The sequence below is a fragment of the Carlito syrichta genome, unplaced genomic scaffold, assembly GCF_000164805.1.
Source record: "Carlito syrichta isolate Samal-C Ts95f unplaced genomic scaffold, Tarsius_syrichta-2.0.1 Scaffold301830, whole genome shotgun sequence".
Lineage (NCBI taxonomy): Eukaryota > Metazoa > Chordata > Mammalia > Primates > Tarsiidae > Carlito > Carlito syrichta.
The window spans coordinates 689,423-703,132 of NW_007245926.1; the positions used below are offsets into that span (position 1 = coordinate 689,423).

Here is a 13,710-nt window from a genome sequence, read left to right on the forward strand (position 1 = left end):
CGTTCCAAGTAGCCGGAACTACAGGCGCACACTACCACGCCCGGCTAATTTTTGATTTATTGTAGAGATGAGGTCTCGCCAAGTTGCCCATGCGGGTCTCGAACCCGCGGGCTCAGGCAATCCACTCACCTCAGCCTCCCAAAGGCGCAGTATTACAGGCTGAGCCCCCGAGCCCGGCCTTTAATTTAATTTAATTTTTTTGGCTGTCCCCAGTTTAAATAGTGCTTTACTTAAATTATTTTGGAAAATGAGAGAGGCTAGTAGTTGTTAATAATTAAACCGGTATTTAGCTGGTATCAGGAACACAGTAAGATATTTTACGTTTATAAACTGAGTCTTTATAGCTACCCTTTGAGTTAGATATCATCATTCCGCTCTCACAGATTAGAAAACCGAATCAGAAAATTTGTCCAGGCACACAACTAGGAAGATGCAGACATGACCTCTGTCTACAGAGCTACATGCTCTTTCCAATATGCCTTTTTGGCATTAGGGACCAGTTTTGTGGAAGATAATTTTTCCACAGACCAGGGTTGTGGGGCAGGGGTGTTTCAGAATGATTCAAGTGCATAACATTTATTATACACTTTATTCCTATTATTATTACATTGTAATATGTAATGAGATAATTATACAACTTGCTATCCAAAAAAAAGAAGTATAGACAGAAGTGGGAAATAAAATAAGGGGTAGGCCACATGCAGACTAAAATAAGTGTCAGATTCTGACTTAAAGCTTGCCACCAGATGCAGCTGTACAATTAAAGAACAGCAACTCACTGATGGGGTTTTGATATGAGTCTGCAAGCAACTGATTTATGATGGTCTCTGTGCAGTCAAACCTCACTGCTAGTGTTCATCTGTATTTGCAGCTGCTCCCCGGCACTAGCATCACTGCCTCAGCCCCACCTCAGATCATCAGGCATTGGCTTCTCACAAGGAGCACGCAACCTGGATCCCTCACATGCGCAGTTCACAATAGGGTTCACACGCCTATGAAAATCTAATGCCGCCACTGATCTGACAGAAGGCAGAGCTCAGGCACTAATGCAGAAGATGGGGAGCAACTGTAAATAGAGATTGAGCTTCACTAGCTCACCTTGCTCCTGCTGTACGCCCAGTTCCTAACAGGCCATGGGTCAGTACCAGTCTGTGGCCTGAGGTTGGGGACCTCTGCAATATACCGTCTTATATGAAGTGTAGCTTTAATAGATTTTTTGGAGGTTTTTAATTTTGATTTTTAGTTTTTAGTTAAAAAAAAAGTATAAGATATATCTTTAATACTAAAGTAAGAATCACCTACTAGTTGTTAAAATTCACTAGTTAGCAATTAGCTGAGATTACATCGAGGATATTTTACTATGAGGTAGAATTCCAGTATCCTGGAACACAATCTAACAAAAAAAGAAGTGTGTATTTTGTACATGTTCTCCTTCACATAAAGGCAAAAGCTGTGGAAGAAGTCAGTGACTCTTTGTGTCCCCCTGAAAATTTAATAAGAATGAAGAATCACTGGAGGGTGTGGGAACTAGTTAAGTTGTGATTCACTCTAAAGAAAACTGGATGAGAGTGGCAAATTGGAAGTAAAAAGTGGGAGAGGGAAAACGGTATTTGTTCTACTTTGGAAGTTACAAAATATATCCTACCATCACACTGGTCAGAAGACCCTTCAAAGATTGTTCAGCAGTCTAATTCTGTCTATGTGTGGTTTGTGAGAAATTGATCTTGTGGGAAAGATTGAGTTTGTGCCATGCAATTTGCCATTTAACATACTTCACAACTTGCAGATCCTTGGAGAAATGTGAACTTGTTAAGTCACGTAAGTCTGGTTTGTAGTAGCCTGGCCAAGTAAGATGTTTAAACACTATATTTTGAGAATTCATTTAAAAGTATATTTGTATATGGTTGCATTGTCTTTTCTACTACACAAAATACAAGTATGGTGATAGCTATTATCTGTGAAATTAGACTTTCTTTTTTTTTTTTTTTTTTTTGAGTTGGAGTCTCACTCTGTTGCCCAGACTGCAGCCTCGACCTGCTGGGCTCCAGCGATCCTTCCGCCTCAGCCTTCCAAGTACCCGGAATTACAGGCATGAGCTACCATGCCCGGCTGATTTTTTTATTTATTGTAGAGATGAGGTCTCGCTGCCCAGGCGGGTCTCGAACCCGCAGGCTCAGGCAATCCACTCACCTTAGCCTCCCAAAGGCACGGGATTACAGGCTTAGCCACTGAGCCCAGCTGAAATTAGACATTTTAAAAGAAAAAATTTTCCCATACTCGCACCAAACATTCTTTGCCCAGATTTTATTGTAACCAAGTGATAAGGAATTTCAGAGTGTTTTACATACAGTTTTGGAATTTGGTTATCTAAAACTGGGAAATCTTTTCATGTCTAACAATTTTTCAGTAAAATAGTATTCATTGTAATGCAATTTTACCTGAACTTCTAGTGAACAAGATTAGTGACTGACTCCTTCTGAGACCTTCTAGAATATTTGTTTATAAATATACCCGAAGAAAAGATGATGAAAATTGATCTTTATGTGACTGGCAATGAAATCAATCATTAAAGTGAATTTTCTTTCGCTGCTCAGTTTGTGATTAACATCAGAAAGTACTTATGTTTCTACTAAACTGTAATCATTTCCTTTCTTAAAGCATTTTATATTGTAATTGCTTTTTTTAATTTGTCCCTTTTTTTTTCTTTAATTATATCAAATTAACTGTGTCTTCTGGAGGTTGTCTGATTGTTGTCTTTGTTTTAGCCCTTCAGAATGAATCTGGAAAAACTCAGCAAACCTGAACTCCTGACACTATTTAGTATTCTTGAAGGAGAACTTGAAGCAAGGGACCTTGTTATAGAAGCTTTAAAGGTATGTTAAAAGACACCAAGGCCAGGCACAGTGGCTCATGCCTATAATCCCAGCACTTTGGGAGGCCGAGATGAGAGGATTGCCTGAGCCCATGGCTTCGAGACCAGTCTGGGCAACTTGGCAAGACACCTCCTCTCTACAATAAATCAATAAAAATTAGCCGGATATGGTAGCACATGCCTGTAATTCCAGCTACTTGGAAGGCTGAGGTGAAGGATCGCCTGAGCCCAGCAGGTCGAGGCTGAGGTGGCCATGAGCATGCCACTGCCCTCCAGCCTGAGTGACGGACTCCTACTCAAAAAAAAAGGACAAATGAGAGCGAGGTCATCATGCATTTTGAAAGTCGTTTTATTGGTTGCAATTATTATTATTATTTTTGATTAATCAATATTTTTTATTATGGTTTTGTGGGGTACAGTTAAGGTTAGGTGTACAATTACGTTTCATTCAGGCACCCTGTTGATTAGAGGTGTTTTCCCATCCCCTGACAGATATTTGCTACTGTTAATCCCATCCCCCTCCCCCCGGTTGCAATTATTTAACCTGGGTATTTCTATAGTTCCCCTTAAAATTAATACTTACTATGTGTTATAATTTTAGGGACACTGTGAAAGCTTTCTGTCCTCAAAATAGCTCCCTTAGTTTCCACCTGATATCTAGACCTTGAATTTCATTCTTTTCCTTTAGTGGACCCTAGTTGTTTTGAATGCTGACCCCTTTGAAAACTGGCTGAGACCCATTTCCTAAAAAATGTTTATACATCCATATGTCAAAATTCAGTATATAGTATCTGGGAGATCAAGAACCTGTGAAGACATCCATGAATTCCTTGGACCCCAGATTGAGAATTTTTGTTTTTGGTAGTGGCACCTGCCCTTAGTCTCAGCTACTAGGGAAACTGAGGCAAGAAGATTGGTTGAGCTGAGGAATTTGAGACCAGCCTGAGCAACAGAGTGAGACCCCACCTCTAAAAAAAAAAAATTCTTACTTGGGTTTAAGTATTTGCTATCTATTAAAATGAAAGAGGTAGGGGACATTGTACATATGTGGGGTCAGGAGATATGTGGAAACTCTCTGTAAAGTCTATTTTTAAATATACAAGGGGAACATTCAGGTGTCATGACCATCTTTATACCTTGGAAGGCTTTTCTCCAATCTGTCTTGAGAGCATACTTGGATAGGGGATAAAAAGACTTTAAGGGTATTTATGTGAGCAGTAGGAAGATGATATTGCTGAAAGGTGAGGGAAATGGCCAAAAATGATGAGACTTGAGCATGCTGAAGAAAGTACAGTTCCTGCAAAGTGCAATGAATAAATATCTAAGACTTGAATGAGAGGTTATATTGATGTACATCTTAAGGTTTATTAATAAAAGGTTTATGAAATGCTTTCGTACACCTTAAAAAACTATTCCTAGCTCTTTATTAAATAAAAGGGACATTTGTATTAACATTTCATATGTGTTGATATGAAACTGCTTTGTTGAAGTTTTTTATAGCAAAGATCATTCTCTCTTTGCTATTGTTAGAGGCTTGGAGAATCAGTGATTTCCTAAGTAGCCAATAATAACCACTCAGAGTTCATACAAAAAGGTCTATCTTTTATTCTTTTTTCCCTTCCTACACTGATTTAGAGTATATGTGTTCATTTAGTCATATTTGAGTAGTCTTTTCTTAGATAACTCGAAGATTTATAATTGTGACAAACATAACATCTAACCAGTTTAGAGTGACAACAGTTTATATCTTTTTTTTTTTTTTGAGTTGGAGTCTCACTCTGTCGTCCAGGCTGGAGTGAAGTGGCACACTCATGGCCACTGCAGCCTCAGCCTGCTGGTTTCAGGCGACCCTTCCACCTCAGCCTTCCAAGTAGCTGGAACTGCAGGCATGCACTACCATGCCCAGCTAATTTTTTTTTTTAATTGTAGTGATGAGAACTTGCCAAGTTGCCCAGGCTGGTCTCAAACCCATGGGCTCAGGCAATCCTCTCACCTCAGCCTCTCAAAGAGAGTTTCCACATATCTCCTGACCCCACATATGTACAATGTCCCCTACCTCTTTCATTTTAATAGATTATAGGCGTGAGCCACCACGCCCGGCCAGTTTATATCTTTTAAGGCTGACTGAAAAACCTGACATTTCTGCCTAATTAGATATACCTCAAGGTAATCACTGAAACTACTGCTGTTTTATTTTCCACTGTAGATTTGTAATGTATAGTAAGTAATCTCCAGTGGTTTTATTTCTCCAGAGTGTATTAGTTTTTTTCTGATATGGAGGAATAGAATCCGTCTCATGGCTTCTCTGGGATCACATGTTTATGGGTGTAACATACATCTGGTTATGTATGTTAAAGTATATTGCCTGAGTCATTGCCTGTCATGCCACTAAGCATTACTGTGTGACTTTGACCAAGTCATTTAATTTGTCAGGAGCAAAGTTTCCTTGTCTACAATAAGAATAAATGATTAATAACTATTATTTGTAGGTAAAACTTTACAGTTAGGGTGACTGCAGATATTTTAGCAGATATGATTTATTTCTTCTTTTCCCTTGTTTATATCCTATCAGTGTCTATCATGTACCCCGTATCCAAGGAGCAGTCAGTGGGTTGCCCATCATTTGAATGGATAGTTCTAGTGTGTTCTCAACAGTACTTAATTTTTTGATGACTCCCCAGCCAACATATATCATATGTAAATGTTCACTCCTGTTAGTGACTCATGTCCGCCACCTTCACAGACCCTCCCCTTTTGTCACTCTTGGTGTTTTCTTTACTCTTTCCTGTAAGTCTCTGAAAACCTGTATTCTTTCTTCTAACCCAGTCTCGTTATTCCCACTAGTCCTGACCTGCTTAAACCCAGGATACCCTCCAACTTCTTGTCCCATATTTATATGATCAGTGAAGAGAAAAGAAGAACTGGGGAAAGTTTGACCTCATTCCTAATCCTCACCCCTAATTGACTATTGTTATTCTCACGTTTTACCCTCATTTTCATGTCTTAACTCCCTATAACTGGGGTAAGCATAGGGGGGATGGCTGCCTCTAATAGAAAAATCAAATGACTTTGTGTTCTGTTTTATAATTTTACCTATATAACCTCTCTGCTTTTCAGTCATAGAAACTGTAGGGACCTGTAGCACTTCATTGTCTATTTACTAATCATTGTATCCTCAGCATCTAGCATAGCACCTGGCATGTAGGTGTCCAATAAGCATTGTGGAACAAATGAAATGATTTTACCATCGTGGTGTGTTCCTTTAAAGCCTGTCATCATACTTCAAAGTGAATGTTGAGAATTACTTAATTTTAAAACCTGTTCTTATGTGCTCTACAACCTACAATGCTGCCTTCTGGCTTTAATGTTAACAGATGCTTAGGTGCTTGGTGCACATGTTTTCCTAAAATACATTTTTTCTGCATGAATCCAGTTTTAGTTACGATAGGCAGCTTCTGACAAGTTGAAAGAGCAGCTTGAGAAGCAAGAGCTATAATTAAGGGAGCGTTTTGATATAAGATACCATCGAGAATCAGGCACAAGTGTTGTATTTAGTCTGCATATGGTCTGTAGGTGATAAAGTTATTCCGAGGCTTAAGTCTGTGCAGTTTAGGTGAAATGAATAGCTTCACCAGAAGTGACACATCTTTAAACAGTCTATTGTTAGATGAAATGGGCGGCAGCTGGGGTTTAAATTGTTTCAATCCTTTGAGGAAAGCAACTGCCATGCCGGATTCTTTAAGTTAAAATGAAGTCTCATTTTATTTGTAGTTTTTGGGGTTTGCTGTTGTTGTTGTTATTTGTTTGCTTGTTAAGTAAATGCTGTAAAAAATAATGCAGTAAACTCTTGATATATTACAGAACCAAAATAAGCACCTGTTGGACTTGCACTAATACGGCAACTTGCTAATTTTCTTCCTTTTAATTTTAATGCTTGATTCATGCTTAGTGGGTTGAAAAGATTCTGGTCTTTGTCCTAAATAGCTGTGATTGGTTTTTCCTTTCTGTTTGGCTTTCAGTATAAAAACTTATCTTTTTTCTCCTTACTTTCAAAATAGATTTTTGTCTGGACATATAATCTATTCTTCAACCATGTATCTCCAAACAAAACCATGTGGTTCTCTGTCACTTCTCTGGCAAGGGTTGGGTTTCTTTGGGATATATTAGAAAGTTCCCATAGTTTGATTCTACCTATAGTTAGAATTGTTTTTTTTTTTTTTTTAAAAAGCTGTATTCATTTTCCAAAATGTCTGCAAAGTGCCAGATTGCAGCTGCACCCTCCTAGAGCCCCCACAGTTCTGTTCTCTTTCTCCCCACAAGCTTCCTCACTCACTCTCTCTCGCAGCCAAGACATGTTTGGCATAGAATCAGAGAAGCCAATGGAAAATAATGTAATACATTATTCAGCGTCTTGTATATTTCAAGTTTAATTGTTCCAGAGGCCATTTGTGCTGCATTTGGTCCTAATGGAACTTTGTATAAAGTGATTTTCTGTTTTGCAAGGAATCACATCAGAGAAAAGCATTCTTTGTGAAAGTCTTTCCCTTTGACCACTTTAATCTCATGAATGAGAACACTAAAGGAATCTCCCCTTCACAATGAAAGCAAATCACATTGCTCATGAACTGCCTGGGTGAAGCTAAGAGTAGAACCACACAGTTCAGCAAGAAAGTGTCAGTTCAGTAATTTCAAGCAAATCTAAGGAATGGCTTCACAGTGGGGTCTGTGACCGGTCCAGAGGAGGATCGAGGAACCTTAATCGATGGCCATTTTTAAAATCTGGAAAATAGATTTGACTGCTAATAAAATTTAGATTAAATGTTTATTTCTCAATCTTCCACATTTACTATATTACATCTACACATCTTAGAGCTGATGCAAAGCCACACTAAAAGGGCTTTTTGACTCAACATTTATTGGTATCATTTTATTTTAAATCATTATTTTTGCTTATACAATGATAAACGGTAAAGTATTACAACTTCCATGTAGGATTAGCTTAAGGAGTCTTGAATTCCTTTCCACTCATGCCTCAGTCATAAAATAGGTATAACTCTTTTAAAGCCTGGGATAGAACTTTGTTGTTTTTGGCCAAAGGCCATTGCAGAATTCCCCAAGCAAGAAGATTTACAGGCAAAATGGTTGTAGACATGACAAAGTTAGAAATATATTTGGAGTATGAGACTATGCAATACGTCATTCTATAGGTTTAACCATTGTGAAATTTTTCAGCAACCAGGAGTTAAAAATAAAAATTCTAAATGTTACATATGTCTCTGTTGAAACAGTAAATTGCTTTCACTGAAAATATTCTTGAAAAAATAATTATAAGGATCTTACAACAGAACCAAATATATAAAGCAAAATAAAAGTTACTCTGGAAGATGCTTTGGGTCAAGAACATCAAGGCCATGATTATATAGTGATTAGTACTCTGCATTGTGACCGCAGCAATCTTGGTTAGTGTCCGAGTCACAGCACCAAAAAAACAAAGAACCCAAGTTCACTCTAAGTCCAGAGTCCAACATCTGCTTTTGGTCATGGCCTTGTACCTATTATGGAAGGAGATTATTATAAAGTATTGTTTGAGATGAAAAAGGTGAAATTGAACTTAACGATCACTGTACATTGTCCTATACTGATAAACCTATCAAGAGTGTTTGCATTTTTTTTTTCCTTTTAAAGATGTGGGGTACAGTTCAGGGTTAGGTATGCAAATGTTCATTTCATTATGCAAGTACCCATGATGACAAGATGTGTTTGCATTTTTTAAAAATCAGATATTGACTTGCTTGATAACAGATCTTTGAACATCTTACATTCTTTGGTACCCATAAGCCTGGACCTAATTATTCTTTGGGCAAAAATGACCCCATTTTAATAGATGGTTTTTAGACGAGCTTTTAGGATTGGGATGGGTAGTTTAGATCATTTGATAACGATCACATGAACATAGCTGTAACTGAGAAAAGTTACAGTTTATGAAATTGTTTGAATAAGAACTGGGATATTGGCCATTGCCTTGCTAGACTGGTGTGGCCATGTACTCTTTGAGCTATGGCTGCCGCCATGCTTCCAGGCTTTGGCCCCTTCCCCCACCTTGGGGAGATGAATCTTCTCTTTCTCTCTCTCTCTAATTTACTTTTAAATAAACTATATTCTTTAATCTAACTTCTGTGCAATTCTTTGCATCTTTCATGCGGCATCAGATCACACTCCAGACACCCACACCCCCAGCAGGCCTGGCCTAATATTCTGGAGGCCCCCCTGGGAGAGTATGACCCTGACATGTTTTGGAGGTCCCGCTGGGATGACCGTAACATTTTTGGAGGGCCCGTCTAGATATGCCACTCTCTCACTCCCTCTCATTCTCCTCTTTCACCAAAACCTGCCACTCTCTCCTCTCCAAAAGCCCATTAATATACCCATTTCATGGCCCTTCAAGGCCACACTTGCCTCTGAGTGTCAGCCCCCTTTTCAGTCTATGAAAGGTGAATAATAAACTTGACTTCTTTTTACCTTTTTTTTTACTTTTTTTTTTTTACTTTTTACTTTTTGTTAGAATACAAACAAGACTTTATTTAGTTTAAGCGATAAGGTTTTTAGATTTACTTTCATAGTCTTTATTATGAAACATGTTATTTAATGAAGTAGCCAGTGGCCATTTTTGGCCACATTTTAATGTGTTTTTTATCGTTGGAGTGCCTGATATTTTTTATTCCTACCCTCTCCGAGTAAAGTTCATACATGGAATCCTAGTTTTTCAAAAAAGAGACATGAGGATAATTACTAATTACCAGAACATTCAATTAAGTGTAGCTGTTAAGAGCATGAGCTGTTAAGTCAGAGAGACTTAGGTTTGGGCTCTGCCACTTAATTGTTATGTGATTTTATTTTATTTTTTTGAGTTGGAGTCTCACTCTGTCACCCAGGCTAGAATGCAACGGCACACTCACGGCCACCCCAGCATTGACCTGCTGGGCTCCGGCAATCCTTCTGCCTTAACCTTCCAAGTAGCTGGAACTACAGGCGTGCGCTACCACACCCAGCTAATTTTTGGTTTATTGTAGAGTCTCGCCAAGTTGCCTGGGCTGGTCTTAAACCCCCAGACTCAAGCAATCCACTCGCCTCAGCCTCCCAAAGTGCTGGGATTACAGGCTGAGCCACCAAGCCTGGCCTTGTGTGATTTTAGACAAGTTATTTTACCTTGTGAGCTTCATCTGTAAAACAGTATGGTTATTGTGAGGTTTAAATGCGATAGCAAATGCTAATCAAGGTGCTCAGTGCTCATTTATTCTTAGCTATTATTATTAGAACATAGGCTTTAAAGTCCATCCCTTCATTTAGGAACAAAGGTATATTACATAAAGCCAAAAATACTGATAATTTGCTGTCCTTCATGAGGAAGATGAGAGTTCTTACTTTTCTTTTTTTTTTTTTTTTTTTTTTGAGTTGGAGTCACTCCGTCGCCCAGGCTAGAGTGCAATGGCACGCTCACGACCACCCCAGCATCAGCCTGCTGGGCTCAATCGATCCTTCCGCCTCAGCCTTCCAAGTAACTGGAACCACAGGTGTGTGCCACCACACCTGGCTAATTTTTTTTTTTTTTTTTTGAGTTGGAGCCTCACTCTGTCACCCAGGCTGGAGTGCAGTGGCACACTCCTGGCCACCGCAGCCTCAACCTGCTGGGCTCCAGCAATCCTTCTGCCTCAGCCTTTCGAGTAGCCAGGACTACAGGTGTGCACTACCACACCCAGCTAATTTTTGATTTATGCAGAGAGTTGTCTGGTCTGATCTCGAACCCGCGGGCTCAGGCAATCCACTTGCCTCGGCCTCCCAAATTTACTGGGATTATAGACGTGAGCCACCATGCCCGGCCAAATTCTTACTTTTCAATAAAATCATTGTTGTTATTAGTGGTGCTTGCACATTAGCTAGTTTTTCTTACGGGAATTGATAATTTTGAATTGACCCATCCCCAGTCCCCACAATCAAAAACATGTATTTCGAGACGGTAAAGGTTAAGCATGAACTCTGGGGCATGGAACACGTGTTATATTATAGTCCCCTTTCTTTTTAGAATGAAAACAGGAAACACAAGGATGATGTGGAAGCCTTTTCAGCAGGATTGATTTTTCTTTCATTGATTTCTTTGTTTATTGTTCTATTGTTTGATTTGGCATATTGTTACATATTTTTAACAGCTTTATTGAGGTATAATTGACATCCAGTGAACTATATATATTTTATATGTACAAATTGATAAATTTCGATATATGTATTCTCCCATGAAACCATTACTACAATCAAGATAACAAACATATTCATTGTCTCAAAAATTGTTTTCGTGTCCCTCATGTTTCATGTCTACCCCACCCTGTCCCTGAAACACTGATCTGCTCTCTGTCACTAGAAAATAGTTTACATTTACTGATGTTTTATGTAAGTAAAATCATATAGCATGTATTCTCTTTTTTTTTCCTGGCCCTGTTTCTTTCATTCCGCATAATTATTTTGAAATTTATCTGTGTTGCATATATTGATTGTTCATTCCTGCTTATTACTGAATAGTATCCCATTGTATTTTTATACCATACTTTGTTTTTTTGTTTTGAGTCGGAGTCTCACTCTGTCACCCAGGCTGGAGTGCAGTGGTACGCTCACAGCATGCTGGACTCAGGCAATTCTTCCATCTCAGCCTTCCAAGTAACTGGAGCTACAGGCACGTGCTACTACGCACAGCTAATTTTTCATTCATTGTAGAGATGAGGTCTCGCCAAGTTGCCTGGGTGGGTCTTGAACCCACAGCCTCGGGTAATTCACTTGCCTTAGCCTCTCAAAGTGCTGGGATTACAGGTTTGAGCCACTGTGCCCAGCCAGTACTGCATATCTCAATGTTAATTTAGGTTGTCTTTAATTTCTCTCAGCAGTGCTTTGTAGTTTTTAGTGTATAGATCTTTCACATTTTTTGTCAGATTTATCCCTAATATTTTCAGACTTTTGACGGTATTATAAATTTTTTAAGTTTTAATTTCTGATTGCTCATCGCTAATATATAGATATAAAAATTGATTTTTTGACATTGATGTTATATTCTGCAACTTTGCTAAACTCACTTATTCTAGTTTCTTCTTAAATAATGTTGTTGGGTTTTCTACAAACAATTATGTCTACAAATAAGGACAGTGTTACTTCTTTCTTTCTTTTCTTTTCTTTTATTCTTTTTGAGACAGGGTCTTGCTCTGTCACCCCAGGCTAGAGCGCAGTGACATGACCATAGCTCACTGCAGCTTTGAACTCCTGGGCTCAGTTTATCCTCCTGCCCCAGCCTTCCAAGTAGCTAGGACTACACATGTGTGCCATTATGCCAGATAATTCTTAGGAAGGAGGGTTCTTGCTGTGTTGCCCAGGCTCTCGAACTCCTGGCCTCAAGCAGTCCTCCTGCCTCGGCCTCCCAAAGTGTTAGGATTACAGACATGAGCTACCATGCCCAGCCAGTTTTATTTATTCTCTCTAATTCAGATGTTTTTTGTTTGTTTGTTTGTCTTATTACATTGACTAGAACCTCCGGTACAATGTCAAATAGAAGCGGTAGGGGTATCTTTGTCTCATTTCTGATCTTAGAAGGGAAGCATTCAGTCTTTCGTTGTTAAGTATAATGTTAGCTATAGGCTTTTCACAAATGCTTTTTATCAGATTGAGGAAATTTCCTTCTATTTGTATTTTGCTGAGAGTTTTTATCAAGAATGGATGTTGGATTTTGTCTTTTTTTTCTGCATTTATTAAAAACATAATTGAAGCCGGGCTCGGTGGCTCAGCCTGTAATCCCAGCACTTTGGGAGGCTGAGGTGAGTGGATTGCCTGAGCCGGCGGGTTTGAGACCCGCCTGGGCAACTTGGCGAGACCTCATCTCTACAATACATCAAAAAAATTAGCCAGGCATGGTAGTGCGCGCCTGTAGTTCCAGCTAGTTGGAAGGCTGAGGCGGAAGGATCGCCGGAGCCCAGCAGGTCGAGGCTGCGGTGGCCGGGAGCGGCCACTGCACTCCAGTCTGGGCGACAGAGTGAGACTCCAACTCAAAAAAAAAAAAAAAAAAAAACATAATTGATTTTTGTGGGGTTTTTTTTGTTTTATTCTGCCACTTTATAGAAACTAACTGTAATTTAATTTTTAAAATTTTGATGAGTTGGCACAGTAGTTCATGACTGTAATTCCAGCACTTTGGGAGGCCAACGCAAAAGGATTGTTTGAGGTCAGGGTTCAAGTCCAGCCTGGGCAACATAGTCAGATCCCATCTCTCCAAAAAAAAAATTAGCTGGGCATGGTGGAACACACCTGTAGTCCCAGAAACCCTAGAAGCTAAGGTGGGAGGATCACTGAGCTCAGGAATTCAAGGCTGTGAGTAAGCTAAGATCATGCCACTGCGCTCAGCCTGAATGACAGAGTGGGTCTGTGTCTCAAAAAATATACAAAATAAAATTTTTGCTGAGTAGAGTTCAGTAATTATTTTCCCGATAGCAAACCTTAGTAGTAATTTAAAAATTATAAGCACTTGAAAAAAAGAAACAATACCTCTGCTTCTTTTTGAGTTGCTCTCCTTTAAAGCAGCCTCATCCTTTGCCTTCATTAGTCTTAATAATTTATTGGCTTATTATGAGAAATAATTTTTCCAAAGAAGAAAATATAAACAATGTGTACATTTTTTTCACCATCCGATAGAATATTATTACCTCTTTCTTAGGAATAACAGAAATTATCTGTATGAAACAAGCCTAAAGTTTGCTTTTTTTTTTTGAGTTGGAGTCTCCCTCTGTCGCCCAGACTGGAGTGCAATGGCC

The 13,710-nt window shown here is 39.0% G+C and overlaps 1 protein-coding gene across 1 annotated transcript in view; it reads left to right on the plus strand.

Annotated features, from left to right (window-relative positions):
* Positions 1-13,710, plus strand: part of CTTNBP2NL (CTTNBP2 N-terminal like) — a 63,371-nt gene that overhangs the window by 16,162 nt on the left and 33,499 nt on the right. Inside the window, exon 3 of the mRNA XM_008055360.2 lies at positions 2,766-2,873. Coding sequence (XP_008053551.1) covers positions 2,775-2,873 — 99 coding nt within the window. The 5' untranslated portion in view covers positions 2,766-2,774. The remainder of the gene's footprint in view (positions 1-2,765; positions 2,874-13,710) is intronic.